Source organism: Podarcis raffonei, chromosome 16 (genome assembly GCF_027172205.1).
Source record: "Podarcis raffonei isolate rPodRaf1 chromosome 16, rPodRaf1.pri, whole genome shotgun sequence".
NCBI lineage: Eukaryota > Metazoa > Chordata > Lepidosauria > Squamata > Lacertidae > Podarcis > Podarcis raffonei.
Window position 1 is genome coordinate 42,568,322 of NC_070617.1, and position 13,494 is coordinate 42,581,815.

The window sequence follows — 13,494 nt, forward strand, 5'->3', positions numbered from 1 at the left end:
CTTTGCTTTTAGAATGTAATTTTTTAGCTCCCCACACGGTGGCAGTCCCTAATCCACACGCTGTCTCGTCACTCCCAGCACGTCCATCACTTCTATCCCTCCTCTCCCCATGTCCTACAACACACAGGAGGCAGCAGGGAAGTCTGAGAGTCTTCAGGCAGATATTCCATAAGGCAAAGGGTAAGAGTTTATTTATTATCCCCCATGTGTTTTCTTCTCTTCTTCTATCAGTCCATAAGGTTGTTTCAAACCACGCGCGGGTTGTGTAAGGCTCCCAAGTTCCCGAAGCGTAATTTCCGGCTTCTTCTTCCTCCCGATGATGGAGGGGGGGAGGGAGGGGGAAGATAAACCCCCCCCCATCTTGTTTTTCTTTGTTCCTTTAATATTAGTCTTGGCTCCCTCAGGAAACTGTTAAAAGTCAGTGTAGAAACCACCACCACGCGGTTCTCCTACCGTCAGGGTTTCTCCTTGATTTCTCTTTGAGTCTGCAGCCAAATCTTTTTGCAAGTCCAGTATGACTGAGACCCTCTTCACTTAAAATGGAGGAGTGCGATGAATTATTTAGTGATTTGCCTCCGTCCGACAGAGACCCGTCCCAAGCCGATCAAAAGACACCTACAGTACTTTTCCCCCAGTAGTCATTTCAAAAGTAGCTTTGCCTCAACACTTTGTAGTTCGTGTTCGAGGGCTTAAAAAGTAACACTCACTCAGCGGAAACTTTTTTTCTCTCCTCCTTCCTCCAACCTTCCATCGTGAGCCATTTTCTCCCAGTTGTCTGGGACGGACTCCCTTTCTGCATCCCGTAACTCGCCGAATTCTAATAGATCTCAAGTTTTAAAGCAGTGCTCGGATAAGCTCCGTCAGCTGTAGGTCCAAATTCATTGTTGGTTTTGGAAGCTAACTGCTTTCATAAGAAGTCTGAGGCTTCACGGTGTGGGTTTAAAGTTGCTCCCCCTTCGTGCCCGCAGCTCAATCCCGTCCCTGAGTCTATTATAAAGACCCAGGGAGCAAGAGAGCACCTTTGGGCACTGCTGGGTACCAGTGCCCCTCAGGATCTCTTCCCGAGGTTCCGAGGTCCGCGTAGCCTTCGCGAAACCTCTCAAATAGCCCCCACACCGCTCGAGACCCCCCCAGAGGGTTATCTCGCACTTCTTATCATGTCTGCAGTTCGCCGGAAGCTGTTTTGTCTTTCTATTGTCTTGCTGCTCTTTTGCTGCCATGCTGCTGTCCTGCTGCCATTTTGTAATTTAATTACATTTTGTAATGTAATTTTGCTGTCTGCTGACTCTCAGCCAACAGTGCATGAGTTCAGTCTCCATATGAGATGAACCCACACTTTGTTTGTGTAAGTACCAAGTAAAACCTGCCTTTCAGGGATCAAATCATGAACTGAAATGTGAGTAAACTTTTTGTTACTTTACTCAGACTCTTGTGTCTTTATTCTTTTAAGAGGGATCAAAGGGGACACCAGGAAATAATCTTAACTAAGAGATTCAAAGGAACCCCCAAACTAGCTTTTAGCTATATTGAGGGGAATCTGCTCTGCTACCGCACTTACTAGCGTGAGTGAAGGAAGGATAATAGTTATTCAATATGTCCTTTCCTACTATCCTTAACATTGCCACAAAAAGTGGATAAAAAGTGGATAGAGGGGGGAAATTTCTCCACCTCTTAGAGCACCAGAATGTGTGGATGTCTAATGAAGCTGAATGCTGGAAAATTCAGGACAGATAAAAGCAATAATTTTGGGGGGACTTCTTGGTTGACCCAGTAAAGGTATTGTCCTTATACACTTTCTAACATTTTTATTTAATGGTTCTGATAAAATGGAGCACTCTGCTTGAAGGCAGGGTACCCAGCCTGGTCCCCTGAAGATGATGCTGAACTACAACTCCCATCAACACTGACCACTGGGCATGCTAGCTAAAGGGCTGATGGGAGTTGGGATCCAACAATATCTGGCTTAAAGGGGCATCCTGTTTTCCTTTCAAAATAGCCCCATTGATTTGAAATGGCCTTGAACAGAGATGCTGAAAGGTAACAGAATCATAGAATGGTAGAATTGGAAGGTATCCCCAAGGGTCATCTAGTCCAAGTCCCTGCAATGCAAAAATCACAGCTAAAGAATCCCTAACAGATAGTCTTCCACACTCTGTTTAAAAACCTCCATGGAAGGAGAATCCACCACCATTCAAGGGAGTCCATTCCACTCCATGGTGTCATGGACTGGGGGGGGGCGGTGCAGAGAAGTGGTGGGAGGCCCCAACTGGGGAAACCCCAGGGGAAGAAGGCTCAGAGCCAGGGGTTGGTGGTGGGACAATGAGTGGTTGGAAGAAGAAGAGGGAGCACACTGGGAGGAGGAGGTGTCAGAGGCAGAAGACGTAACAGGGTTTAGTGAGCAGGAAGTGGCTGCGGCAGAGAGCAGTTCAGACTCTGAGGCTGAAGTGGAGGCTGGAGAGGAGGGTGGCTAAGAAGCAGAGCTGAGTCAGGCAGATGAAGAATCCAGGGAGTCTCCCCCTCCTGCTACAACCCAACCCCCTGGTCTCCTAGAACATGCAGAGAAGTGAAAAGAGCAGAGCAGAGATTGGTTGTGCACAGAGGCAGTTGGCGACTACTTGGGAAAGACCCTGGAGAGCAGGAGCCTCAGAGAGCAGCGGGAAGAGTGCTGCCTCACTGAGGCAATACCTACTGGAAAGAGTGCTGGGATCACTAGGCCTGCACAGTTTTGGTTTCTTTGAATAAAGAGTTTTCACTGAAACCATGTTTTTTATTGCTGACCTACGCTTGACTCCAGCTCTTGACACATGGCTCTTACTGTCAGATAGTTCTTCCTACAGTTGAGTTGGACTCTCCTTTCTTGCAATTTGAATTCATCTTTCCCTCTGAAGCAGTAGCAGCAGCAGCAACAGAAAACAAGCTTCTTCCACCTTCCAGGCGACAGCCCTCCAGGTATTCAGTCTCCTCTTTTCAAGGCTACCCATACACTCCCTCAACTGTTCCTCATAAGGTTTGCTTTCTAAACCCTTCATCATCTTGGCCACCTTCCTCTGCACAAATTTCAGCTTGTCAATATCCGTCTTAAATGATAGCAATGATGCTGACACATCAGAATCCGCTGCACTAAACTTGTGAGATAGTTTGATGGAGTTCCTTGATCTACATGGCTGCAGAGCTTAAACACATGTGGTGGGAACACAACTGAAAGCTAATGGCTTAAAATGGTATGACTTCAGAAGCTGGTGCAAATTGCTGAATGGTACCACCTGTATCACAGAAGTAGTGTTTGGATTGAAATATCGCAGGCCAGCTCTATCATTAGGCAGAGTGAGCAAGTGCTTCAGGGGGTAGATGGTGGGGGGACAGTGGTGGCATCCCTTAACTGTTCCTTCTGAACTTCCCGGCCATTCATCTCCATCAGCAGACAGAGCCATGCATGTCACACAGTTTGCTATGCACCCCCTAACTTAGTCCACTGCTTCAGGTTTGAATCCTGTTGCTTGTGCTGTTGATGTAAGATTCAGGTGCCAGCACAGTTGGCTTCTGTATGCAGGAAGAAGGCCTTTGCTCCCATTTTGAAGTGGATTTGCCATAACTTCAGCCACCTAAAGCAATTTCCCCACAAATTAGGAGCCTTTGCACATCTCCACACAGTCTTGGTACCGGGGATTGGGGGGGGGGGGAGTTGAGGAAATAAAACTCAGCTCTTTTCTCTCTCAACCTTCACAATAACCTTAGCTGTTGTGTGCGGACACTGAAACACCAATTCGCAAGGCTTCCTGAGCAATCTGCTGCTACAAAATCTGCCTGACATATCTGGAGCACAAATTCTTCAGGGCAGCCAAGATGAGGTTTTACGCAAACTGACATACTCTCAGCACCACCCTGCTGCCTCTCTCCAGTCAGAATGACGAGGAGAGACAGATGTCACTCCTGAGAACTGTTGGATGGAGCAATCTGGAATGATGGCAGAGAGAAAAGAACAGGGGAGGGAAGCAGGCGACTAAGTTACAAGGAGGCTGGAAATTAAGGCTTAAGGGAAGGAATGAATTTGGAAGGAAGGAAGAAAACGACATCTCAAAACACAACTTTTTGGTTACCTAAAATATAGTCCAGAATTTCAGAGAGTGAACTTAGACTTGGAGGAAGGAGATGCCATGAAGTAAGAAAGCCTGCCATTTGAAGGATGCCCCCTACCTTTGCCAGAGCTGCTTGCCCCAGTTTCGTGCAAATGAAGCTGCTGCTGTGCCTCTTCCAGCTGCTTCTCTGCCGACTCCAGCTTCTTCTGCAGTTGGTCATGCTTGGTCTGAAACAGAAGAGTGACTCAGATGGCCTGCTTCACATGCTGCACAGCCATTGTGCTCCTTGCAGGCTCTCAGGGACCAGGGTTTCCCACAGCAATCCCAGAAGAGCCCAAGTGCCAAGTGTGTGTCCTTAAAAGAGAGCTCCAGTCAATCCCTCAAAAATATACACAGGTGTTAAAGGCAGGGCTGGTACATTTGAACCCACATTCATGTCCACCACCCACAGCTGCTCCCACGGAGCCTCTCAAGAGGTTAAGGATCTAATAATAATAATAATAATAATAATAATTAAAAAAACAAAACAAAACAAAACAATTTATTCTTTATACCCCACCCATCTCGCTGGGTTTCCCCAGCCACTCTGGGTGGCTCCCAACAGAATATTATTATTATAAATATTATTAATAATAATACGACAAAACATCAAACATTAAAAACTTCTCTAAACAGGGCTGCCTTCAGATGTCTTCTAAAAGTAACATAGTTATTTATTTCCTTGACATCTGATGGGAGGGCAGGCACCACTACCAAGAAGGCCCTCTACTTTGTTCCCTGAAGCTTCGCTTCTCACAGTGAGGGAATTGCCAAAAGGCCCTCGGAGCTGGACCTCAGTGTCCGGATAGAACAATGGGGGTGGAGGCACTCCTTCAGGTATACTGGGACGAGGCAGTTTAGGGCTTTAGAGGGCAGCACCAACACTTTGAATTGTGCTCGGAAACATACTAGGAGCCACTGCAGGTCTTTCAGGACTGGTGTTATATGGTCTCAGCGGCCACTCCCAGTCACTAATCTAGCTGCTGCATTCTGGATTAGTTGTGGTCACATTCAAAGGTAGCCCCACATAGAGTGCACTGCAGGAGTCCAAGTGAGAGATAACCAGAGTATGCACCACTCTGGCGAGACAGTCCCCGGGCAGGTAGGGTCTCAACCTGCGTACTAGATGGAGCTGGTAGACAGCTGCCCTGGATAGAGAATTGACCTGTGCCTCCATGGACAGCTGTGAGTCCAAAATGACTCCCAGACTACGCACCTGGTACATTTGAACCCACATTCATGTCCACCACCCACAGCTGCTCCCACGGAGCCTCTCAAGAGGTTAAGGATCTAATAATAATAATAATAATAATAATAATTAAAAAAACAAAACAAAACAAAACAATTTATTCTTTATACCCCACCCATCTCGCTGGGTTTCCCCAGCCACTCTGGGTGGCTCCCAACAGAATATTATTATTATAAATATTATTAATAATAATACGACAAAACATCAAACATTAAAAACTTCTCTAAACAGGGCTGCCTTCAGATGTCTTCTAAAAGTAACATAGTTATTTATTTCCTTGACATCTGATGGGAGGGCAGGCACCACTACCAAGAAGGCCCTCTACTTTGTTCCCTGAAGCTTCGCTTCTCACAGTGAGGGAATTGCCAAAAGGCCCTCGGAGCTGGACCTCAGTGTCCGGATAGAACAATGGGGGTGGAGGCACTCCTTCAGGTATACTGGGACGAGGCAGTTTAGGGCTTTAGAGGGCAGCACCAACACTTTGAATTGTGCTCGGAAACATACTAGGAGCCACTGCAGGTCTTTCAGGACTGGTGTTATATGGTCTCAGCGGCCACTCCCAGTCACTAATCTAGCTGCTGCATTCTGGATTAGTTGTGGTCACATTCAAAGGTAGCCCCACATAGAGTGCACTGCAGGAGTCCAAGTGAGAGATAACCAGAGTATGCACCACTCTGGCGAGACAGTCCCCGGGCAGGTAGGGTCTCAACCTGCGTACTAGATGGAGCTGGTAGACAGCTGCCCTGGATACAGAATTGACCTGTGCCTCCATGGACAGCTGTGAGTCCAAAATGACTCCCAGACTACGCACCTGGTCCTTCAGGGGCACAGTTACCCCATTCAGGACCAGGGAGTCACCCAAACCTGCCCACCATGTTCCCCCAAAACAGTACTTCTGTCTTGTCAGGATTCAGCCTCAATCTGTTAGCCACCATCCATCCTCCAACCTCCTCCAGACACTCACTGTGCTGGTCCCGGGGGGAGGTTACCGTGAGGCGTGGTCAGAGTCCGGTCCTGGGTCAAGGGTCTAGAGACAGTCTACAAAGGGCGAAGCAGGATCCGAAGCAAGAAGCCGGGCATGGCCGGGAACTCCGGAAGAACAGGACTGGGTGCTGGCAGAAGCAGGTTTCCAGCGACGTTGCTCCCACAACCTGGGACCGGGCTGACTGGCCTTTATCTTCTCTGAGGCCAGGGGCAGTCCCGGCCCACAGGTGACCCGCCTCTCCTGGCCTTAAGGCGAGCACTCCTCCTGAGAGAACCCAGTTCCCTCCGCCTCTCTGCCCTGAGCCTCTGCAGCTCAGGAGAGGCTGGAGGGTTACTGGACCCAGGGGGAGGCTCACCTTCCCCTGACAGGGCTGGGAGAGGTGAACCTATAGGCAATGGGTCCTCAATCACCTCCGGAGCCCGAGTGGATTCATCTGGTGTCTGCTCCTGAGGATCCGGCACAGGTGCAGGCGCTTCAGATTCAAGGCCCTGCCCCGGCTCAGCTGGCCCTGGAGGCAGGGACTCCTGTGCGGGCTGGGATTCCTCCGGTTCAGCCTCTGAATCAGATTCCCAGGCCATCACACTCACACAGGACCTTCATCACCTTCACTGGTTCTGATTTAGAAGAGAGATAGAGCTGGGTATCATCCGCATACTGATGAACACCCAGCCCAAACCCCCTGATGATCTCTCCCAGCGGCTTTATATAGATGTTAAAAAGCATGGGGAAGAGGACAGAACCCTGAGGCACCCCACAAGTGAGAGCCCAGGGGTCTGAACACTCACCCCCCACCACCACTTTCAGAACACGGCCCAGGAGAAGGAGCAGAACCACTGTATAATAGTGTCCCCAGCTCCCAGCTCCTCTAGACGGTCAAGAAGGATGCTATGGTCAATGGTATCAAAGGCCACTGAGAGATCCAGCAGAACTAGGAAACAGCTTTCACCTTTGTCCCTAGCCTGCCAGAGATCATCAACCAGTGCGACCAAGGCAGTTTCAGTCCCATGCTGAGGCCTGAATCCTGACTGGAAGGGATCCAAATGGTCCGCTTCTTCCAGGCGTGCCTGGAGTTGCTCAGCAATCACACACTCAATCACCTTGCCCAAGAATGGAAGATTTGAGACCGGGTAATAGTTGGCCATATTGTTGTTGTTGTTTAGTCGTTTAGTTGTGTCCGACTCTTCATGACCCCATGGACCAGAGCACGCCAGGCACTCCTGTCTTCCACTGCCTCCCGCAGTTTGGTCAAACTCATGCTGGTAGCTTTGAAAACACTGTCCAACCATCTTGTCCTCTGTCATCCCCTTCTACTTGTGCCCTCCATCTTTCCCAGCATCAGGGTCTTTTCCAGGGAGTCTTCTCGTCTCATGAAGTGGCCAAAGTATTGGAGCCTCAGCTTCACGATCTGTTCTTCCAGTGAGCACTCAGGGCCGATTTCCTTCAGAATGGAGAGGTTTGATCTTCTTGCAGTCCATGGGACTCTCAAGAGTCTTTCCAACACCATAACTCAAAAGCATCAATTCTTCGGCGAGCGGCCTTCTTTATGGTCCAGCTCTCATTTCTATACATCACTACTGGGAAAACCATAGCTTTAACTATACAGACCTTTGTTGGCAAGGTGATGTCTCTACTTTTTAAGATGCTGTCTAGGTTTGTCATTGCTTTCCTCCCAAGAAGCAGGCGTCTTTTAATTTCGTGACTGCTGTCACCATCTGCCGTGATCATGGAGCCCAAGAAAGTAAAATCTCTCACTGCCTCCATTTCTTCCCCTTCTATTTGCCAGGAGGTGATGGGCCAAGTAGCCATGATCTTTGTTTTTTTTGATGTTGAGCTTTAGACCATATTTTGCGCTCTCGTCTTTCACCCTCATTAAGAGGTCCTTTAATTCCTCCTCACTTTCTGCCATCAAGGTTGTGTCATCTGCATATCTGAGGTTGTTGATATTTCTTCTGGCAATCTTAATTCTGGCTTGGGATTCATCCAGCCCAGCCTTTCGCATGATGAATTCTGCATATAAGTTAAATAAGCAGGAAGACATTATACAGCCTTGTCGTACTCCTTTCCCAATTTTGAACCAATCAGTTGTTCCATATCCAGTTCTAACTGTAGCTTCTTGTCTCACATAGAGATTTCTCAGGAGACAGATGAGGTGATCAGGCACTCCCATTTCTTTAAGAACTTGCCATAGTTTGCTGTGGCCTACACAGTCAAAGGCTTTTGCAAAGTCAATGCAGCAGAAGTAGATGTCTTTCTGGAACTCTCTAGCTTTCTCCATAATCCAGCGCATGTTTGCAATTTGGTCTCTGGTTCCTCTGCCCCTTCGAAATCCAGCTTGCACTTCTGGGAGTTCTCAGTCCACATACTGCTTAGGTTTTCCTTGTAGAATTTTAAGCATAACCTTGCTAGTGTGTGAAATGAGTGCAATTGTGCAGTAGTTGGGGCATTCTTTGGCACTGCCCTTCTTTGGGATTGGGATGTAGACTGATCTTCAATTCTCTGGCCACTGCTGAGGTTTCCAAATTTGCTGGCATATTGAGTGGAGCACCTTAACAGCATCATCCTTTTAAATTTTAAATAGTTCAGCTGGAATATCATCACTTCCACTGGCCTTGTTATTAGCAGTGCTTTCTAAGGCCCATTTGACTTCACTCTCCAGGATGTCTGGCTCAAGGTCAGCAACCACACTACCTGGGGTATACGAGCCATCCATATCTTTCTGGTATAATTCCTCTGTGTATTCTTGCCACCTCTTCTTGATGTCTTCTGCTTCTGTTAGGTCCTTACCACTTTTGTCTTTTATTATGGTAATCTTTGTACGAAATGTTCCTTTCATATCTCCAATTTTCTTGAACAGATCTCTGGTTCTTCCCATTCTGTTGTTTTCCTCTATTTCTTTGCATTGCTCGTTTAAGAAGGCCTTCTTGTCTCTCCTTGCTATTTTTTGGAAATCTGCATTCAATTTCCTGCATCTTTCACTATCTGCCTAACATTTTGCTTGCCTTCTCTCCCCCGCTCGTTGGACAGCCACTTTGCTTTCTTGCTTTTCATTGGGATGGTTTTCATTGCTGCCTCTTCAGTTTAAGCTTGAATTTTGCTATAAGAAGTCGATGATCTGAGCCACAGTCAGCTCCAGATCTTGTTTTTGCTGACTGTATAGAGCTTCTCCATCTTTGGCTGCAGAGAATATAATCAATCTGATTTCGATGCTGCCCATCTGGTGATGTCCATGTGTAGAGTCGTCTCTTGTGTTGTTGGAAAAGAGTGTTTGTGATGACCAGCTTGTTCTCTTGGCAGAACTCTGTTAGCCTTTGCCCTGCTTCGTTTTGAACTCCAAGGCCAAACTTGCCAGTTGTTCCTTTTATCTCTTGACTCCCTACTTTAGCATTCCAATCCCCTATAATGAGAAGAACATCCTTCTTTGGTGTCATTTCTAAAAGGTGTTGTAAGTCTTCATAGAATTGCTCAATTTCAGTTTCTTCAGCACCAGTGGTTGGTGCATAAACTTGGATTACTGTGATGCTAAAAGGTCTGCCTTGGATTCGTATCGAGATCATTCTATCATTTTTGAGATTGCATCCCAGTACAGCTTTTGCCACTCTTTTGTTGACTATGAAGGCCACTCCATTTCTTTTATGGGATTCTTGCCCACAGTAGTAGATATGATGGTCATCCGAGCTGAATTCCTGTCTGTTTTAGCTCACTGATGCCCAGGATGTCAATATTTATTCTTGCCATCTCATTTTTGACCACATCCAACTTACCAAGGTTCATGGTTCTTACATTCTAGGTTCCTATGCAATATTTTTCTTTACAGCATTGGACTTTCCTTTCGCTTCCAGGCATATCCACAACTGAGCGACCTTTCGGCTTTGGCCCAGCCGCTTCATCAGCTCTGAATCTACTTGTACTTGTCCTCCGCTCTTCTGCAGTAGCATGTTGGACGCCTTCCGACCTGAGGGGCTCATCTTCCAGGGTCATAACTTTTATATGCCTGTTTTGTCCACGGAGTTTTCTTGGCAGGGATACTGGAGTGGTTTGCTGATTCCTGCTCCAAGTGGATGACATTTGGTCAAAACTCTCCACTATGACCTGTCCATCTTGGGTGGCCCTACATGGCATACCTCATAGCTTCTCTGAGTTATTCAAGCCCCTTCGCCACAGCAAGGCAGTGATCCATGAAGGGGGTTGGCCATATTGGCTGAGTCTAAAGATGTTTTTTTAAGAAGTGGTTTAATGACCACCTCTTTCAGCGGGTCTGGGAGGGCTCCCTCACAAAGGGAAGCATTCACCACCCCGCAGAGCCCATTGCCCAGCCCTTCCCAGCTCGCTTTTATGCACCAGGATGGGCAAGGATCAAGGAGACAGGTGGTCGGTTTCACTTGTCCAAGCAGCCTGTCCTCATCCTCAGGGGTAACAGATTGAAATTGATCCCGTACAACTTGACTAGACAGCACTCTCTCACTCCCATGGTAGAGTCTACCTCTTTCTGAGTCCGAGCGACTTTATCTGCAAAAAAACTTTGCAAAATATTGTAGGAGATTTTGGGGTCCTTACTGGGCCCCAATGGCGAAGGTGGTTCCGTTACATTGTGAACCACCTGAGAGAGTCTCCTGCTGCTGTTTTCTGCAGATGCAATAGAGGCGGTGAAGAAGGTTCTCTTTGCTGTTGCTATCGCCACTTGGTAGGCCCGATGTTGAGCTCTAACCTGTGTCTAGTCCTATTCAGAATGAGTTTTCCACAATGATAAGGAAGAATTTAAAAAATACTGGGAACCCTTTATGCTGTATTTACAGAAATACTGTAAAGAAATGGACTCACTAGCAGGGTTTGATTAAACACTTACAAGTGAGAAAATAAGACCAAAGGATAACATGGAATGAAATTGAAATGTAAGATGTAATTATGAAAGAAATTTTGACATAAAACTGAAAAGAAATTAAGAGCATTAAGGTATATGAATATAAAAATAAGATAATAATTAAGCAGAAGTTGTAAATATTTAAAGAACCAGAAGGCGAAGTTGAGGGAAGTCATGGTGGGGTGGGGTGTCTTTTTCTTTTACAGTATATGACAAATGTTACATTGTGTTGTTTGAGTGACTATAAAATTGTAAAAATCCAATAAAATTATGTTTTTAAAAAAACACAGAGTGAGAGTCTGCCACCGCCGTTCTAACCATCTCAAAGTGATTATTTCATCACCCTCAGCCCTGGAGAAAACCACGGGGCTGTCTGGGCTCCGTGCAATCGGAACTAGACAGTCGATAGCCCTGGTTAGCTCCGCATTCCAGCAGGCCATCAGGGAATCAGCTGAAAGGCCATCAACATGGGGTAAAACTTCCCCTACCAGTCTCTGGAAACCATTTGGATCCATTAAGAGGCAGGGGCGGAGCATCCAAATCGGTCCCACCTCCCTGCAGAGGGGAAGGGTCACAGAGAAGTCCAGTTGCACCAGGAAGTGATCCAACCATGGCACTTCTTTAGTTTCACTTTTACTCAGTGTCACCCACATCCATAGAGGTGAACACCAGGTCTGAGGCATATCCACGACTATGAGTTGGGCCAAACTTATTCAGGGACAGCCCCATGGAGGTCATGCTTTCCATGAAGTCCCGAGCGGCCCCTTGTAAGGTCATGTTGGCATGGATGTTAAAACCCCCTAGAAAAACCAAACTAGATGTCTCCAGGAGAACATACGCAATGACCTGAAGCAGCTCGGCCAGGGGATCCTTGGTGCAGTGGGGAGATCATTACGCCAAAAGGAATCCTCTACTGCCCCTATTGCCCAACTTCCAGAGCATGCACTCAGAAAACTGGGTCTTCCCAATAGGATGTCTGGTGTAAACTAATGACTTCCTAAAAGTCACTGCAATCCCCCCTCCCTGCTCACATGACCTGGGTTGCTGTGCGTAAAAGAAACCTGGTGGACAAGCAGCAGCAAGAACAGACCCATCTGCTTCATCCAACCAAGTCTCTATTACACATGCAAGGTCAGTCCCAAAGTCACCGTCCAGTGGAGTTCCCTGAAGCAGCCAAGCCATGGTTCATCAACAGAGAAAACAGAGAAAACTGAGCAAACAGAGAGTCTCTGGATTGCTTCCCTGTGCCTCTCCACTTGACAAAGAATATGATCCTCACCTGCCCTGAGCCTCATCCAGCTGAGTGCCCACAACCTCCTTCCGGACCTAACATGATCTTCTTCTTTTTTTTTTAAATGTTTATTAAAGTTTTACAAAACATATATCACATATAACAAAACAAGAACAAAAACAACAGACATAAAATACACACTTAACAAGATAAAGAAAATAAAGAAAAGAAAATTCCACTTTTAAATTTCAAAGTTCCATATCCCTCTTTCCTGACCTCCTCACATCTCCCTTTTTTGTATTCCTCTTTATTCCGTCAAGTTCAGCAAATTCTAACCCTTTTTCCAATCTTATTTATAATTATATATTTCCAGTTATTATGTCTCTAATTTCCCTTATCTTGATCCTTTACTCCACCTGTCAGCGCTGCCTGAGGTCCCAGCTCACACAAGACCAACACTGCTTCGTTCTTTAGTATAAAAGTCTTTATTGAAGTTCAGTTTCACTTCCACACGCGCAGTGTGCAACGCTACGTCTGTAACCTTAGACCGCCGAAGCTCCATCTGAATCTCCTCCCCCCTGACACCAGCTTAAGATTCTAGCCTTACTCCACCTCTTCCTCTGTTCCTTCCTTCTCTGGGTCCGACTGCTAGTCGGGGTCTCACCCTTCCTAGACTCCTCTGACGCTGAGTCCCCTGACTCTTCCCCCTCCCTCCTCCGGGCTTTAGGACCTGGCTCCCAATCCGGGTTTTCTGCTGTCCCGCGCTCCTGCACATTTGAACTTGGCGCGCGCGCAGCCTCCCACTTTCCTTCTGACCGTTACACTTGTGTCACTGCTCCCTCCTTCGGGGAGGCTAGCTGGACCTGACCTTCCCTCCGTTTCCCCACTTTCCGATGGGGGCGTGGTTATCCCTGACTCATCTTCTCTCCCCGCTGGAGGAGAGGCTGGTCCTGACTCATGTGACTCTTCCCCCCCACTGCGCTCTGGTGGGGGAGCTGGTCCTGATCCTCCGCTGCTCCCTTGGGAGTCCCCGCTGGCCCCTTGCTTCTGGTGCGT

At 47.3% G+C, this 13,494-nt stretch overlaps 1 protein-coding gene across 3 annotated transcripts in view; it reads right to left on the bottom strand.

The window, feature by feature from the left end:
• Positions 1–13,494, bottom strand: part of MYO18B (myosin XVIIIB) — a 288,747-nt gene that overhangs the window by 149,308 nt on the left and 125,945 nt on the right. For all 3 annotated transcript variants that reach the window (XR_008327976.1, XM_053368460.1, XM_053368459.1), the window contains exon 26: positions 4,195–4,303. Coding sequence is in view for 2 of the 3 variants with exons in the window: in XM_053368460.1 (XP_053224435.1) it covers positions 4,195–4,303 (109 nt within the window). In the remaining variant the exon portion in view is untranslated. The remainder of the gene's footprint in view (positions 1–4,194; positions 4,304–13,494) is intronic.